Source organism: Rissa tridactyla, chromosome 9 (genome assembly GCF_028500815.1).
Source record: "Rissa tridactyla isolate bRisTri1 chromosome 9, bRisTri1.patW.cur.20221130, whole genome shotgun sequence".
In the NCBI taxonomy this organism is placed as follows: domain Eukaryota; kingdom Metazoa; phylum Chordata; class Aves; order Charadriiformes; family Laridae; genus Rissa; species Rissa tridactyla.
This window is the reverse complement of record NC_071474.1, coordinates 12,512,590-12,530,721: the sequence shown is the minus strand read 5'-3', so window position 1 is coordinate 12,530,721 and position 18,132 is coordinate 12,512,590. Positions and strand designations below refer to the sequence as shown.

The window sequence follows — 18,132 nt, the reverse complement described above, 5'->3', positions numbered from 1 at the left end:
TCCCACTGACGATGACAAACCCCACCTTCACTGAAGAGGAAGCAGGGCTGGATTTATGGGCAACATTAAAGGCCACCAAGAAATTCAGAAGTCTCTCTTCGATTGCCCGAGAGTCTCGAGTCACAAACCAGTCCTGCGTACCAAGAGCTGTAATGCATTCTGCCTTGCCAGTTGGCCTGAAATATAAACAGGCAGGACGGTTTTGCAAAGGAAGTTAAGCACATTTTTCTTCAGAAGATTTCTGTTGAATCTTGTACTATTTTCCTCTTAAAACTGAAAAGATTCTCAGACTAGACTGTGCTGTTTCACAAAATGAGTATCCTTATAGCAGTTAAACGTTGTTACATATGAAAGGCATACACATCATCTTTGAGAGAATATTCAGTCTTTTTTCTTCTTCTACTATCACAGAATAACAGCAAGCAAAACCTTTTTGTTTACATCTTCTGTTGATGTGAATTGCTGGCCCATAGCAATACTATTAATTGCAACGAGTATGATTTAATCACACCGCAAGCAGCAAACCGCCTCTTTTCCTCACAGGATCACTAGAAATTAAATGCCATCCCAAGGAGAGCAAAACATCTAGAAAAAAAGAGATATATTTCGTAATTGCTTCAAAACATGAGCATGTCTTTAAAGTAGAAGCTTTCTAAGCACCAGGAGGAACATAACTATATCTTCAATTTACATTGATAACTGACACTATTTAAGGAACACCATGGTTATTCTAATTTACACCTTTCTTCTGCCCAGTATGAACTATTTTTTGCTGTACCAAAGGGAAGAATACTTGAAATCTAATTTGTTACAACAACTTAATGAAAAAAATGCAAGTATTTTTGCTTTTATTATGGGGATGCACACAGAGGCTTAAAATAGGGTTCTTCAAAATGGAAAAGTCAATTAAAATACTTACTTCAAACAAATCATAAAACATCTCTCATTGAGCTCTGAAGGAATTTTCATAACCATTTAAAAAGATTACCACACATTACAGTAGCTTTGTTTTAGATAAACATTGCACTGCAAGCTAAACTTCATATAAAAATAGATACTATTTAATAAATCCGTATATAGTACACTATAAACAATTATGAAAGTGTTCTTACAAAGGTAAACAAAAGTCTGCATTAATATTTCAAGTAACTTTATGGAGTTGCTTCATGTAACACACAAATTGTGTAACATTGATCATGAAATAGACACAGCAGGACAGGTTTGCCCCAACCCTCACACTTTTATTTAAAAATCAAGTCATCTTTTTTTCCTTCAAACACGGAATCGCTGGTATTGATTCGAGTTAGAAAGTGGGCTGTCAAAGCCACTATCTTGCGGAAGAAACTGGGGATTCCACACCATTTTTTTCCAAGCATTTGTTGCAGCATTTTCCTACATTTGAATCTGGCGATACCTTGAGTTGTGCAACAGCAGAATTTGATTTGTCAGAGTTGAGGAATGAAGTACGCTCTGGGTTTGTTATCAGGTGGCCTCTACTGTAAACTTTAGTGCTGCTTTTTGTGCTGAGAATCTTGCCATTGCCATTAGGAAGGTCTCTCCAAGAAGGAACATTTTCATCTGCAGGGGAAAATGACCTGATTTGAGGAAACTCCTCACAGTATGCAGTCTGTGCTTGGACATTCGTACTGGCTTTTTGTTCAGGATACGAGAGGCGCATATCACTACGATCCAGATGCAGGCTTCCATTCACAGAACTCCATTCACTGCAGCTTCCTTCATCCCTTTCTGGAGTTTCTTGACAATTAAGTTCCTGAGTTCTTTTAGATCGAGTTTTCCATTTTCCACATGACTGGATATATTTATCCTCTTTCAAGACCGTTCTTTCATTCTTGCTCTTAAGTATATCATGAGTTGGCCCAGAGATGGCATGGCCATTTGTAAAATTGGGCGCACGCGTATTTTCTAGTGTTACTTGAAAAGCAGATGGAGGAGCATTCTGATGTGCTATATTACTAGCAGCACACAAGAGTCCTTTGTCTACATTTACAATGGGGCCATATTTTTCTCTTCTTCCATCTTCATTTGGATAAAACTCCGGCAGAGCATCTCTTGAAGCACCATCCAGATTTTTAGAATTATTCCCGTCCTGAATATTTGAAGTCACTGTTTCATGAAGTGTATGTCGAGTTTCAGTCTGCACTGCATCAAACTGCTGTCTCAAGTCATGTGGTACACGTTTCTGAACAGTTTTACCATTGGCTTTTTCGGTAATGCTTTTGCCGCATGATTTGCTTTCCATATGGTTTGACCTAGCCTGAAGCATACGATCTCTTTTTGAGTACTCAGCTCCAGGCGGTAGATCAGAATTTAATAGCAGAGCTAGGAGAGGAAGGAAGGAAATAGGTTAATTGAAGGAAATGTTAATGCTGGAAGTAAAATTAGGTTCTCTTGCACGTTCATTTTTTAAATAAAGAATTGCAGGCATTGTCAAAATAAGCAGCTTACATTTACATTTCCATTAGCAAGCTTATAAATAAAGTGCTCACTTCCCAGCTGCATTTTCATTCCTACATTCATTAAATCAATATGATCAAGAAGATAACAACTATAGAGTCTAACACATACCTGAGCGGGTAGATTTGCTTTCTGGAATGTGTCGAAGAGGCGTTTCAAGTCCTTTAGCCATCGTAGCAAGCTTACTGGCAGCATTCATTATTTTCTTTTCAGCTCTGCCAAGAATTGCAGAATGTGAAAGAAAAAATAATTAAAGTTTAAGGGTAATTTCTTTTGAGTTCTGCATTTTACTTTAAGGTAATGCTAGCAAGAGTCAAAGAATACTGAAAAGTTAGTATGGCAGACTGCTCAGCAGTGACTCCAGGACAATCTGAGCAGACTGGCAGGACTTTAGGTCAGATGCCATTTCCTCCAAGGTGGGCAAACATCAGACTAACATCTACACATCTCTTTCAAAAGCAAGAGTAATTTCCAAACATACTTGAACTTACCCTTCATGTTTCCCATTATCAGTAAGAAGTTGTTGAAGGCATGTCAAATAGTATTTGCGCATTTTCCGTGCTGTCTCTTGGCGCTCTCTTAAAACCTCTGCTTTAATCATTTCAGCGGCTCGCTCCTTACTTTCACGGATATAACAAAGCATATCACCTACAAACACACTTCATTAGTACCAGTTTTTCCCCAGAGGGGGAAAAAAAAAACAGCACCGCAAACTGGGATCATCTAGCAGACCTAACACAAGTCATCAAGGGCCTGGGTTTACCTGCTAACATTCCACCCAAATCCTTGTGCCAAGTGTTGCCTGCTGGATAAATGCCACTGAAGACCAGAGGAGGTCAATATGAAGCATCAGACAGGAATTCAGTTGTCCAATTCTGCATCTTCAGTGGCAGTGGAAAACACAAGGCACAGGGATTTGGGAGGAACGTTGGCTGGTAAAATGCAGGTCAAGGAACTTGATGGCACTGCAGCTGGCATTTGGGGACCTGCTGCACCCGTATAAGACATGGTGCAACACTTAACCCTCCTTCCTCCGTCAGAAGGTTGTTGATTAAGCCAGAAGGCAGGACACAGCAGAAGAGAAAAGCAGATTCTCCATCAGGACAAATTGCAGGGTAGGTAGATTGTTTGCTGGAGAAAAAAGATCAGTTCTCAAAGAACACTTTACCACTTTAGAAGATGTAATACAATGCAGCAAAGCAGTGATGGCATAACAAGGCTTCACCCATCACAATTAATCTTGTCTAAGATTATGGTGACGATTCCATTTCTCATATTCACTCTAGTAAGAAGGAAAAAAATGTACTTCTCATGCAATTTGGCTGTCAGATTCCTGTGCAAGTTGGCTGAAGGAGGACGAAGTGACAAATTATTTTGCTCTCCTAACTTTTTAGCTAAGACTTTAGAACTTACACTTAATCTTGCTCACAGCTTTAATGTACTGAGCACGCATTTCTTCCAGTCCTTTCAGAGAGTCACAGGATGTACAAGGTTTTGAGACGCCTCCCTTTGACAGTGACCTGAAATGCACATACGTCACACTGCACAAGAAAAGCAGCTTATATCTTACAAAAATAATGGGATTGTTTAGATATTTTTTAAATACCTTGGTGGTGTTCCCAGGTCTTTCAGTTTAGTCTTCATCTCAGAGTTTTCTGCAATGAGAGCTTCTAGAACCTTCTTGTTTTCTATAAAAAAAAAAAAAAAGCAATGAACTGCCATTCACTGCACTTTCAAAATTCAAGTTGAGTTCAACACAAGTTATTACATAAACTGCTGTCTCTGGTATAAGAGCTCTATGTCACAAAGTATCATCAGTAAATGTACAGCCATTATAGTAACAAGTGCATAGGAAACAATCCCAATACACTTCAATAAAGCCTGAATAGAAAAGTATTCTCATACAGTAATTGCATAAGCTTAAAGCCTTCGTGTGTCATTGCTAACACTATGCTGGAGGCAAAACTTCAGATATATCAAGTGTACGTGTAGAGAAAGGATGGGGGGGGCGGAAATAATGAGGGTTCTTTTGACAAACATTGGAAAAAGAGTCATTAGTTTGTAGGTTAGCAATTGTGGCTTCTTTGGAGTGAGGAGCTAAAGGATAAAACTTGTGTTTTCTTGTTGTGTTTGTTTTGAGGGTTTTTTTTCCCCCCCCTTTTTTTTTTTTAATAACCAAAAGCCAGTATTACAGAGAAAGGCTGGACTTTCATGCTGATCTCTGCTCAATGCTACTAAGCAGCATGGAAATATAACAGAGTGAGCCACCACAGAGACTGAGAAGACAGAGGAGCTGAAAAAGCCTAAAGCATAGGTCTTCAAGCTGATACTGAAGACTGTTATCATGGCATACATGACCCACCTGTGGGTCATCTTCTGAACATTAAAGAACCTTAAAACCTATTTATTAGCTATCTAATCGAAGCAAATTATTGTTTTAGAAAAAGGGTACAGGTATTTACCATAACCTGAAGAATTGATGTATAAACTTTGATAGACCCATAAAAATCAAGAGTTGATCACTAGCTTTCCTATCTTAAGGGGGAAAACCAACATGAATTGAACACCTACACTAAATGCTGGAGATACTTCCACTGCATCTAGCCACAGAATTTCTCACATGAACCACGGCCTAATGAAAACAAAGACTGTCACCACACAACAGAGGGCATGTCTTAAAGACAAGTCTTCCTTTTGGAAGAATTAAGGCTTTCATGGGTATGAGGACCTGAGCCCTGGAAAAGGCACAGACAAGTTCGGCTTTCTTCCTTCTCTGGGATGATGTACAGAAAAGCAAAAAACAAGCACCCATCGTGGAACAGACAAAAGCATTTCATGGCCTTCAGAGATCCTGATTTGTGGTCTGAAACTCAATTTGAGCAGTTGAGAATTGTATCCGTGATGACCTTGGTGACAAGCAGTAGCCTCTGTTTTCATTAACAGACCTCCCATTATTTTTCAGTCTTTCCATCAGTCCCCAGGGAAGTTTGCATGCTATATAGTTATCGACAAAAGAGCACAGAAGTAATAGGCAAATCTGTGCAGCTTACCCACCTGCCCTTGTTCACACATCTACAGGCTAGCAAAAACCTTTCTCTTTATAAACACACAGCATTTTGCTCCTCCTCATTGAGCACAAAAGTTATTAGAGCACGCTACCAAGACTTTTCACTAAAAGAAAAGAAAAAAGGGGAAAAAACCCACCTCACACAAACCACAGCCTTTGGCAAGCAAGCCTATTTAGTCACTCGGTACAACCTACTACTTCACATCTGTTCTCTCCAAGCTGACCATTTGCCAAACCTGCTTACAGTGGTCACAGTGACCTTTCACTGAGGCATGCTCAAACAGTTCTACAGAGTTACTGACCCTCAGGATGCAGTTCGAGACCTCTCCTGAAGCAGGACCTTCAGGAAGTCCAATTCCTGCCATGCTCTAAGGAGAGCCTAAAAAAAAACATGCCCTGAACACTACTGTGTACAGCTTCAACTGATTAAAACACTGCAGGGAGAACGATCCTTGGATTCAATCAGCAACATGTTTTCCTTCAGAGAAAACATAATTCTCTTTGTTCTGCTCCTTAAAACAAAGGCCTCTGCTGACTTCAATACAGCTGACTGAGGGGACAGAGTTCCTCAGATACCAACTAAGTGGGAAGTGTGCTCCATATGGTACATTATGCCCAAGTAGGAAAGAAAAAGTTCTTGAGCACAGTAACAAAGCAGAGCAGGCATTCCTCCTACAAACCCTCTCAGAAATAAGCCTAGACTAAAGGAATTCTTGTTGCTATCAGAGACAGAAGAATCAATAAGACTTCCTCTGAGGGAAAAGCCTACATGCAAGGCCCATAAAGGGAGACCCAACAGGAGCAGTTACAGGTATGGCAAAGGGGTTTGATATGCAGAAGACTTTGCATGCTCAATAGCCCAGAGACTTCTACCAAGTTAAATAAAGCAATAAAGAATGAAGTCTATTATCCTGAAAGAATGACGGATGTACATGATGCAACAGCACCCACAATAAATGCAGGTATCGATATCAAGTCAGATAGATAACTCTGCAAGTGACTAAACCGATGGCCAAGCCTCAGGGAGTTTTTACCACCAGGCACTATCAGCCTGTCCATAGAAGGTGATATAGATATTGAGAATGTCAAAAATAAGATGCTGGACAGCAAAGAGAAGGTAATCACAACAAAGCAACACCATCCCACAGCCAGTGGGCTGCGTATAAAACAAGAGGACTGGATAACACCACTAATTAATCAGAAGCAGTCTCCTACAATAAAGGAATCTCAAGCAAGTTATGTTGCACCATCTTTTTCCATCACAAATAGCTTCAGAAAAGCCTTATTTCCATAATGCAGGTAAAAGCCTTCCTTTCAGTGACTCTTCCAAAAACAGAGTGGATATTTTATATCCGTCATTGATATGGACAATCGTCACATAGGAAAGAGAGATTTAAGAACTAGAGACCTTTTCTCAGTCATCTGTCCTGTATTTCTCATTTCAAAGTGCCAAAGGAAAAAACATCTTGATTTAAAAGGCAAAGATGGTAAATAAAACCTACTTAAAACCTACTTCAGGGTTTACAAAAAAAAAATAAACAAAATTACAGCTTCAAGCTATTGTTAACTGCAGGAAGGTACATGAAAACTGTGGTCGATGGCTTACTACTACTGGTGCCAAGAGGAACCAATTAACATTTGGAGGCACTCTGCTCTTTATACTCCCACTATGGGGGAGATGAGTACATGCACAGTAGCTGTACAGCCCCAAAGATGACAGCTAAAAACCTCCTTGACTCATATACATTTATAAGCATACATGTGTCAGTGCACAGGCATGCATTATCTGTATAACCTTCATGGGCAAGAGGATCCGCATGTACACATATTCAAAGAACATCTGCCATGTGTTCAGTTTTCCTCTATTCTTTTCCTGATACACATGAAAAGAGTACTAAAGCAATAAGTAGTGTTTAAAGTCATGAAGGTGGGGGTGTTGTTTCCTTGGTTTTTCAAGTATGCACACACCCATTCCATCCACTGAAAACTATATGATGCAACGGATGAAAGACTCATGCAGACAGCAAAGCAGAGTGATTCAAAGTTGTCTTCAGGTGACTAACAATCCTAACCTTGGATTTGCTCTGACTTAGCTTCATGTTCCTTCACAGCAAGCTGAAGATGTTTGCGGGCTATCTCCAGCTCTTTTTTTAAGTCCTGGCACACAGTCTCTCTTTTATCAAGCTCCTGGCAGCACTGTTCACAGCAAAAAGCTTCCTGGGACCCAAGGTTCCTTTCTGTACATTTCTGACCTGCAACAGTAATTGCTAAAAGTTATACATCAATCACAGGACCAAAAAAAAGAATCAAGCCCAACTTCACTATTTCCAGTGCTCTACTTAGTCTTTCTCCTACTGTAAAGCATATAACAAATTAGTCTTATTAAAATAATCACAAGAGGCTGGAACCCCATTACAGAAGGTGCAGCAGCATCTATCAAGATGTTGAGCCCTCACAGCCCCAATGCACTCACATCAGTGATGATTTGGGACATCAGTCAGTGATAGGAGACTTGTAGATGGTTTGGTCTTTTTTTGTTTTGTTTATTTTTAAGGAAAAGAAACCCAAACCAAACCAACAGCCAAGCAGGGTCTTTTGGAGTCAGCTGAAGGAACTCTTCCCAGCTGGGAAGCCTCACATGCGGCTGAGCCTAGTTAAGAAATTCACAAAGACTGGGCTACTTCCAGCAGGGCAACTGCTGCTCCCTATGGCCAGGACAGGGAGCTCTAGAGACAGAAGAGATGCGCTGCTTGTATTGTTTTGTGTTTTATAGATGGTTTGTTATTTTGGTGTTGAAGGAATTTAAGCCACACTATAGGCATAAAGCCAAAGACTCTCTTGGGTTTTCTTGCTTTATGTTTTTCAGTTGCATAAGAACTCAAACTAAACAGAAAGCCCCAGAGTCTTCTGTGCCTCCCATGAAGTTTTTCCCCCAGCTCCACTGTCTCTAGCTTTGCCACTGTACATGTGACAACTCTGGGAAGAGCTACAGTGCTAAAGTATATACAGGGGGCAGGAGGGAAACATCACCCAGGGAGTCACATTTTTTCAACTACATTCTTGACCAAAAGAATCAGAAAAAAACCTACCATGCCAAGTGAAGTATAATTCCTGACACAATATATTTTACATGAACGCGGAATTCCTTGTCTTGTCTAATGTCAAGAACAAGTAGTATAATTCGATCTTCAAAGCTTTGATTTAGTATTACCCATTTACAAGACATAGTTTAGACCATGCCCTGCTCATCATGATCAACACTGGCTTGCTCATGAGCTGTTAAACACCACAGGTATTAGTGTTCATGTCCACAACCCCCCAAGAGTATTTACACCTACAGCAGATATGGCAGCGATTTCTTTACTCCTGAAGAATGGCTTTAAAAAGCAGAAAGCCACTAGCATTTAATAAAATTAAACCTCAAAGCCTAGCATTAAATCAGTAAGCTGAAGACCAGTACCGTTCATTACATGGTTTGTGACTTTAACATAGTACAAGAAAATGCAACATTAAACAACCTTACAGTCAGAAGAACTGCATCTTCCCCTGTCATCCAAATATTCACTAATTCACTAACTTTTTTGCACTAGAGTCATCAGTAAGATATCGACTACCATAAACTGCTACTAACAAGCTTAATTTGATGATACACAATTTGCCATATTAAAAACAAACCCAATACCTTTGTCTGTTCCAGTTTCCTGCAAGGGTGGCTGTCTTTTTAGCCTCCTTTGTGCTTCTGTTTGGTGTCCAGCGTTGTACGCAGGAGGTCTTGCCATGTCCCAATTTCCTCCTTCATCATGTTGCAGGCAAGAGTATGCTTCTTTATTTACATTAGTCAGTAGCTCTTCGTATTTCTGCAATTGAAAAACACTTCCTGAAAACCCAAGGCATCGCAAAAAAAAGTGTTCCACACTGTCCTAAAGTAGGTAAGTAGTATGTTATGCATAAAAACAAGGAACCCTGGCCACCAGGTTGCTTTAGTAATTGTAACACAGGTGCTTTAAACCTGCAACAGAACTGTAGATTGCAGCTCAAATCGTGAGGAAAATGCGTATTCCAGCATATAGACGTTTCACTTAGCATAATTCACTGCAACAGCAGTACCTGACAATCTTGAGTTTTATTTCAGAAATGTCAGTAGCCCTTAACATTGCAGAACTACACGGTGTCTTTGAATAGGTGACGCTAACTTGTTTTTTAAAAGGCACATCCAGCAGAAAAAGGGATCAGACCCATTTAGAATTTCTGCACAAATATGGGTAGTAGAGGGACAGAGGAGTCATTTAGAAAAAAGTAGCTCCTTTGTTTATTGTTATTATGGTAGCATAAGACATTACTAAGAAATTACTAGGACTTCACTGGATAAGGTGGTTAAAGCCAATCAACATTTTGAAGTTCAAAGGTATATTAAAAACAGTTTACCAAGAGACAGTCATATCTACTACAGAAGATGCATCAGGCATAGGAAAAAAAACCTTCCAATTCCCTTTACCATTGTGAAAATAACTCATGGAAAGTAAACAGACCACTTCCTGAACAGAAACATATTACCACTAAAAAAAACAACTGGGCAACGTTGTCCTGAGAAATCACTTCATACTCATTTCTCCCTGTTGCCGTCTTTTCTTGACAAACAAGACAGTTTCTTTCTGTGTCTTATTCTTTGCTAATTCCCCAGCTGCTAAAGGCTGGGTGGCAATGGCATTTCCGGTGGGATGCTCCCCGTAATCAAAAACTTACTACAAGCATAAATATTGCAAAAAGAGGAATCTGCCAAAACAACAGAAACAGAAGCTTTTGGACAGAGTTCTCCTTAGCCCCAAACTCCTCTAGAAGAGGGTAGGAAGTCTTTCCTCATTTGGGCAGGCATATTGAAAAGGATTTCCTAGAGCCACAATAAATTTAAGCAAGACTATTATTCCCGAGATAGATCAGTTTGTCAGTTATTCAGTTCTACTACAGATAATTTGCAAAAAGGATTTACTGTTTTCATCTTTATTTGTATCAGAAAAGGGCGGGGGGAGAGTAACATGATCCATGATCACTATCCAGTGACCATTACAGACTGCTACGTTTCTCAAAACAAAACAAAAAAAGAAGGAAGCAGCTATGCAGAAATCTAAGATGGACCTTAATGGCAGGACCCACTTAAGAGGTCACAAGGAGCCTTCAATGGGCTCCCAAACTTAAGATGGTGGATTCATCTCCTTAAGTTATGAATCCTGGCATTAAAGAGTCACACCCCTAACCTGGCTTTCTCTTCTTTAAAGACTGAAGGTCTTTAAAGACTTATCCTTTCCCTTTTCACTTGCTAATGGTAGATTTAGCCCTGTTTTACAGTTTTAAAGGACTGCTGTTATCAATGAACTCAAATGTTGGATTCTCCGATTCTCAGGATTACGTAGATATTTTATACTGGGAGAACACAGGTATGAGTCTGACTTCTCAAAGCCCTTTCCTGGTTGGCAGTTATAATTTCCAGAAATATTACCTCTTTCCATTCTCGATCTTTCTTTTCCAGAATTGTGTAAACTGTGGTTCTGTAGGCCTTTTGTAAGCAAGCCTTCAGTTTGTCTTCGCATTGATGGCCTAATTGAACATGAGCGTCAAAAGACTTATCCTTCCAAGAATGCTTACTATGTGTGCACTTGACTAGTTCTTCATGGATTTCACTCAACAAGTACTCAAGCTCAACCAGAGTCTTCTCCTCATACCGATTAATTTCATCCTGCAGTCTCTTTGTTTCCTGAGCCTCCCATTCTCGCTGCTTTTGGTCAAGTAACATCTTAATTTCTGCCTCTTTCTGAATGGAGAGATCATTCTTTTGCTTTGCAAGATCCTCCTTTGCTGTTGCAAGTACCTCTTTAATTCTGTTTCTATGATCATCTAAGAATGATCGGTAGTCTTGCTCATTTTGCTCTTGTATCCGCAGGATTTCTTCTTGCTTGTCTTTATTCCACTGAGCACGGGCTTTTGCTAGTTCTGCTTTGACAGTTGCAGGGATTTCTTCTTTCTTTAGCTCCAATTCCTTCTTGAGAGAAATTACCTTTTCTTCAAGTTCTTTCATTCTTGGTCCAGATTTATCTGTATTCTCATATTCTTTCTTCCATTTCTCTTCAGCAGCTGAGAGAACTAGGGCTAACTGGTGAATATATAACAGAGTCATTATAAATATATACATTACAACATTTATATATACATAAAATATAACCCTAGGTCATTTATCAAATCTATTGGAGAGGATTTTCAAGTTATTTAATAAAAACATAATCCTACATAGGCAAAAAAAAAATACCACGGATCACAAGCAGAGTACACTAGAAACATCTGTCCTTAATGATTCCCCACCTATGTCTGTGTTCATTCCTCAGTACTGTGTGGGATTTGGAAGACTGAACTGTATATCAATACACATATACAAGTATTTTAGGCTACCTGCTGTGCTGCAGTCTCTTTGTGTTCTTTTTCCCATTTTTCTTGCTCTATCTTTAGATTTACTTTGTACTCTTTGAGGTCTGTTAATTCTTGCAGCCACCCGACACGAGCTTGCGTTAAAGCTGCATCTACCTATAAGCAGATAAAAAACCTACTTCAGTCACCACCACCAAATAAATTTTTATTATTATTTTCATGTAGCAGTGAAAGAACAAACTTAAATTTGGATTGCCTATATTTATAGAAATTAAAAGAATCAGGCCAGCAGCATCTGATGCATTTTGTGATGCAAAAACAATACCAAAATGATGAGTATTAAATTTATTTTTCTTAACAAAATGGTATAAACTCTAAGTCAATTTTGCTCAGTTCTATTCAAAATGCCCACAAAACTTGTCCAACTGTCTGAAAAATTAACAGCTAGAAAAAACAAGCTACATGCTACAGATTCTTCAGAACTATTTTTTTTATATCTCTCTAATATAGCAAATATCAGCTACTGAGCTTAAGAGAAAGTGACTTAGTTGCACATGGCAGTTTCACAGACACCAGGCAGACAGAATAATTCTTTGTTACCTGGCTGGCAAGATTTTTACAGTATTTATTTTCCAGTTCTATTTTAAGTTCTTTTAAGGCCTCTTCAGAGGCCATACTTTCTTTCAGAGCCTTCTGGATCTGCAGCCTCTGGTCTTCAACAGTCCCTTCTAACTGTTTAGTTGAAGCTTCATCCACAATTGTTACTCGGTCAGTTTGGCTGCTGCAATCATTACATTCAACTACAGTTCTTCTCATTTCTTCCAGCCTACTTTGCCATTCTCTTTCTATTTTTGCAAAGAGTTGTTCTTTATTCTAAGGAAAAAAATATTTTTTAAGAAAATCTCCCCAGTATCCAAATAACTAGAATTTCATTGGTTTAACAAACAAAACTCTGTTTACACCAATAATCTTCCCTAACAGGAGAAAAGCAAAACCATGCTCAGAGAGCAGAGTTTGGTAAAGAATAAGTTGGTTTCTTTTCCCTCATCGCAGCTTTCTTCTATGGGACAGGATAAAAGACTTTCGTGTGATAACTGAGTGAAACAATAGAAAGTGTAACCACTCATACAGGAATCAGGGTGGAAAATTCCATCATATTACGAGCTGTGACATTCAGGCCATTCTGCTTGTTACTTTACAAGTTCTAGGTTGTGGGGTTTTTTCCCCAAAGTCGTAAGCATGTTTAGTACCTACTGACTTCTTCAGAGGCTCCTAAAATGATGGATCCTTAAAAGCCACTTTAAATGGCAGAATAACAGTGCATAAGTCTATCTACATACAAGTTCTTCTTCTGAAAATAAACAAACCAACAAAAAAAAAATTGAAACTGCCTGGTTTAAGTTCCACACCTCTTTTTCTTCCTTCTCCCAGTGAACTTTGGCTAATGCAACTTCGTCTTCAATCTGCTGTTCTTTTTCTTCCAACCACTGCCTCTTTGCTGCTGTCATAGAACTGCTGTGTTTCTCTTCAAGCTCAGTCCTCAGAAGGTTAAGAGCATCTTCTTTTTCTTCTAGTAGCTGTTTCTTGAGCTAGGAAAAAAAATTAAATAAAATAAATAAAACAAATCACAAACCCAAAACAAAAATATTCAAAATTAAAGTATTCTCCAAGGCACAACGAACTGCTCTGGTACAAAGTGATGAGAATGCACGAGACACATGACTAACTGTCTAGAGCCTGTACACTGATCTTATTGGTGACAGCTGGACAAGAGCCTCAGCTCTCAAAAGGAGGTATTTTAAGGTGTGATAGCAGAGGTTATGATCAGCTATAGCTCTAACATAAATTCTCTTATCAAAGATCTTTAATCCTAGCATACTTTGAGCTGCACTTCTTTACTTGCTTAGCAAGACAGTTGACCTACTTTAGTAATTTCACACTGATATCTTCAGAAAAGCAAAGTTTTAAATCAATATAGCAGTCTGAATTCATTATTACTTAAAAAAACCACAGTATTTTCAGATCAGTTTTATATAGGAAGAAAACTTGTATTGTCATTCATGTTTTTGGAAAATGTCTTATGAATGTACAACTTCTCACTACTGACTGAGCAGTCCTCAAGAGTCAAAATTATGAAAGTTGACTAGGTGAAAATGAATAGCTATTGGAAAGGGTTACTTCTGCAATATTTTAAATCCCAGGAGACAAGAGCAGGTTAATTTAAGAACCAACAGGTCACATGTATTAACTTTCTGATACAGCTGCAGCTCTTCCAAAGATCTTTCCCAAGCAATTACAAAGTTAAATACGCTTATGGATATTACATCTTAAAAACAGTTCTAAAATTATATAGTTTATATGTATTTCCATTAGTACCTTCTCTTCCTTCAGCTGCTGCTCTTGCTCAAATTTCTGCCTTAAAGTAGCTTCCAAGGTGTCCTTCTCCCCACAGACTCCAATGTAACATTCCTTCACTGCAGTCATCTCTCTATTCAGCTCCTCTATGTTCGCCCTTCACAGGACAGATTATTTATTATCAATTACAGGACAGCAAGTCTGCTTTAAAGAAAAAGTGTAACTAGCACTGAAGGCTAGACAGGAAAAGTGAAAGTATCAGGAAAAGCGGAAAAAATGGTAAGTCTTACTTTAATTGCAAGATTGTCTCTTCGTAAGTTTGAATAAGCTGCTGTTTTTCTGCAGCATACCTCTCCACCAGGTCTTTCTCAAAATGTGCTTTTGTATCCTCATGATGTTGTTGGTAAGTTCTTTCACACCTACGAGTTCAAGGAAAAAACTACCTAGGTTTTTCTCCCCTTTTTTAAACAGGGCTCAACTTTTCCTTAAGTAAGATACTAGCTTTCTAATGCTGACCTCCCCTTGTGCCAGATAGCTGGTACAAGATTATACATGCAGGCTAAAAGTTCACAAATAGAACTAAACAGAGTTAAACTTACCTGACAATGGCTTCTTGCTTATCCTGATCAAAATCCTGAACCATCTTTCTCATCTGACAACACAGATCTTGATTTAAGCTTTTCAGTTTTTCCTCATTTTCCTTCAGTTCTTCAATAGTCGAAGTATGGTTCTGGATAAACGAGCATCAAGTAATAGGTGGGTTGTAAAGAAACCATTTCTAATTGCAGGTTTTAGGCACAGGGGCTTTTTGGTAGGGATAAGCAGCATCTTTGTCTCACCTCAACTTCTTGCAGCAAAGTTTCATTAGCTTTTCTGAGTCTCAGAACTTCTTCCTTAAGATTATCAGAAACCAAAGGACTGGCCACTGAAGCATCATTCAGATTTTTGACAGACTAGAAATAAACAAAATTAAGATATCTTTTAAGATATATATGACTTCGAAGTTGATGCTTTAAAAAAAAGTTCAAGCTTTTGAATAAAAATTTTACTTAGAAAAAAATAAAAAACCCAGAGTAAGTGATTGCAGTGCAAGATATAGCAGTATCACTGTTATTCTAGAATTCTTGAAACTCACAGCATCATGAAGGTTTAAAGAAGCACACACTCAACGTTGTGTTTGCAAGCTGAATGACTACTATCATCCAACAGAGAGCACACTCCTCAAACATATTATATTCCTATCCCACATCCAGGTCACAACGTATAGATTACAAGAGCAGATGTTACAAGTCTGATAAATTTATAGAGGCAAGTTAATAATGGGGTGAAGAGAGATGCAATATCAAAAGAGATTCCTTATTTAGAATCATAGAATTGTTGAGGTTGGAAGGGACCTTTAAGGTCATCAAGTCCAACCTTTAGCCTACCCTGACAAGAGCCACTTCTAAACCATGTCCCTAAGTGCCCCATCTACCCTTTTTTTTTTTTAAACACCTCCAGGGATGGTGAATCCACCACCTCCCTGGGCAGCCTATTCCAATGTTTAATAACCCTTTCAGTGAAAAAATGTTTCCTAATATCTAATCTAAACCTCCCCTGACATAACTTGAACCCGTTTCCCCTCGTCCTATCACTTGTCACCAGGGAGAAGAGGTCAGCCCCCATCTCTCTACAGCCTCCTTTCAGGTAGTTGTAGAGGGTGATAAGGTCTCCCCTCAGCCTCCTCTTCTCCAGGCTAAACAACCCCAGCTCCCTCAGTCATTCTTCATAAGGTTTGTAATTTTATCAAATTACATAGCAAAGGCCCTCTGAAGGCAGTCTGTTTAATGTTCCATTTGTATAACCTAATGATGCTATCGGCTTTCTCAGAGAAATTAGAAGGTCTTTTTGGCTAAAGAAAATTATTTTTCCAATGAAATCTAGTTCTGAAAAAAGCATAGTGGGCATCAAGTGCTATCAAGCAAGTAAGCCATCACATCAGAACTCACTTCAGAAGGCATATGCTGCTCAAGTTCTGCTATTCAGTTTGTTTCTTTTTTACCAAAGATACAAAACAAGGTACCGTCCAAATGACCACACTTCCCTTAAGAGCAAAACCAGATTTACTTAGTTGCCTGTAAATTCTTTGGTCCTTTATCATAAGAAGTTTAAATGTTGGTTTCATTCACTGAAGTCCAGCACATCTTTACTTTTAGAAAAAGTGTAAAAGAACAAACCTCTGACTCTTTTGACGCTTTTTCTGCTTTCATCAACTGCTTGTATTCCTCTAATGTCTTCTGGCAATCTTTAAGATCATTTTGTAATTGAGTAATCTGGTTTCTCTTCATTTTATTACTGCTCAATAAGCGTTCCAGCTCAGCTTTTAATTCTACAATAATCTCATCTTTAGAGAGTTCTTTATCCATGTCTCTGTTCTGTATTGCACTATTAGGGAAGATATAACCAGTTCAGTATTTAAAAGACAAAAACCATTAATCTGAAAGGCAGTGGTAGCAAAGAGAAGGGCAACTAATGCTACCAAAAATACTGATGTCTAAGAGGTAACAGTAAAAAGAATGAGAACATGAATACGCAAGTCCTATGCTTTTTCATCAACTTGCAATTAACATACAGAAAACTTGTTCATTGAGCTGTTTCCCCAAAAGATTCTTTCTCACATGATGTGAGGTATTTTGAGACAACTCAATTGGTTGTTTTAAAAGACAGCTTTAGTGTTAAGTAACTATGTGGAATCTTTGAGCAAAAGGTATCCATGCATATAATCCATACAATACAAGGAACTGCAACATAGTCCCTGTAAAATCTGAAGATTTATTAAAAAGCAATTAGGCATCCAATTTATAGTCGTCCAGTTTAGCGTTTCCCAGATTATCTGACAATACAAGCAGTATTTCAAACATCTACTGAAAAAAGATATATGTTGATCTAGTAAGACCATCTTTTACACATCACTTGTATAATTTCATGAGAGTTTTAGTTTTTTCTTTCAAAAACAACAAAAAAACCCCCATTCAATACCTGCAGAACCTTGGTTTCTTTACGGTCATTTTCTTAATTCCCAAATCTACATAGGAATCACCCGGGTTTGTATGCAGCTCTCCACCTGCATCATTCAAAAATACTCCAAGCTTGGCAGCAGATTCATACAATGCTATTTCTTCCTTCAGTTCCATTAATTCTTCCTTAAAGGAAGAGACAGAAAAAAAAATTACCCTGTGCAGAGAAACTCCAAGAAAACACATCAGGCCCATGATAACTCTTCCAAAAAAAAACAAATACATGGGGCTATTCTTTCTAAATAGAGTTGTATTTAGCTGTATGTACCCAAATCACAGAATGGTGGGGTTTGAAGGGACCTCTGGAGATCATTTAGTCCAACCCCCTGCCAGAGCAGGGTCACCCAGAGCAGGTTGCACAGGAACGCATCCAGGCGGGTTTTGAATGTCTCCAGAGATGGAGACTCCACCACCTCTCTGGGCAGCCTGTGCCAGGGCTCTGCCACCCTCAAAGTAAAGAAGCTCCTCCTCATGTTTAGGTGGAACTTCCTATGCTCAAGTCATCTAGCATTACTTTTATTTATTTATACTGTTATTCTTGATACCTCTAGCAAAGCATATGTTAAAAATAAAAATCAGTTAGAATATACTGAGCAACAGAAGGTATTCCCTGTTGTTCTTATGTGAAGTTCATATTGTTCATATATGAAGTATTATTTCTTTTGCTCTTACTTCCTCTTTCCTGCTGTCCTTGTATAGTAAAATGGATGACAACAGAAAAGTAAATAGCTGGAAAAACAGCCTATTACTCTAGTACTTTTTAGG

At 38.6% G+C, this 18,132-nt stretch overlaps 1 protein-coding gene across 1 annotated transcript in view; it reads right to left on the bottom strand.

Moving 5' to 3' along the window:
• Positions 1–531: 531 nt before the first annotated feature.
• The window catches only part of CEP152 (centrosomal protein 152), a 29,748-nt gene continuing 12,147 nt past the window's right edge, over positions 532–18,132 (bottom strand). Inside the window, exons 13-28 of the mRNA XM_054215312.1 lie at positions 17,330–17,493; positions 16,528–16,735; positions 15,151–15,264; positions 14,911–15,041; positions 14,602–14,730; positions 14,333–14,468; positions 13,366–13,545; positions 12,557–12,829; positions 11,037–11,687; positions 9,225–9,399; positions 7,615–7,794; positions 4,082–4,163; positions 3,889–4,016; positions 2,967–3,123; positions 2,587–2,690; positions 532–2,340 (exon numbers count right to left, since the gene is read on the bottom strand). Coding sequence (XP_054071287.1) covers positions 1,328–2,340; positions 2,587–2,690; positions 2,967–3,123; positions 3,889–4,016; positions 4,082–4,163; positions 7,615–7,794; positions 9,225–9,399; positions 11,037–11,687; positions 12,557–12,829; positions 13,366–13,545; positions 14,333–14,468; positions 14,602–14,730; positions 14,911–15,041; positions 15,151–15,264; positions 16,528–16,735; positions 17,330–17,493 — 3,825 coding nt within the window. The 3' untranslated portion in view covers positions 532–1,327. The remainder of the gene's footprint in view (positions 2,341–2,586; positions 2,691–2,966; positions 3,124–3,888; positions 4,017–4,081; positions 4,164–7,614; positions 7,795–9,224; positions 9,400–11,036; positions 11,688–12,556; positions 12,830–13,365; positions 13,546–14,332; positions 14,469–14,601; positions 14,731–14,910; positions 15,042–15,150; positions 15,265–16,527; positions 16,736–17,329; positions 17,494–18,132) is intronic.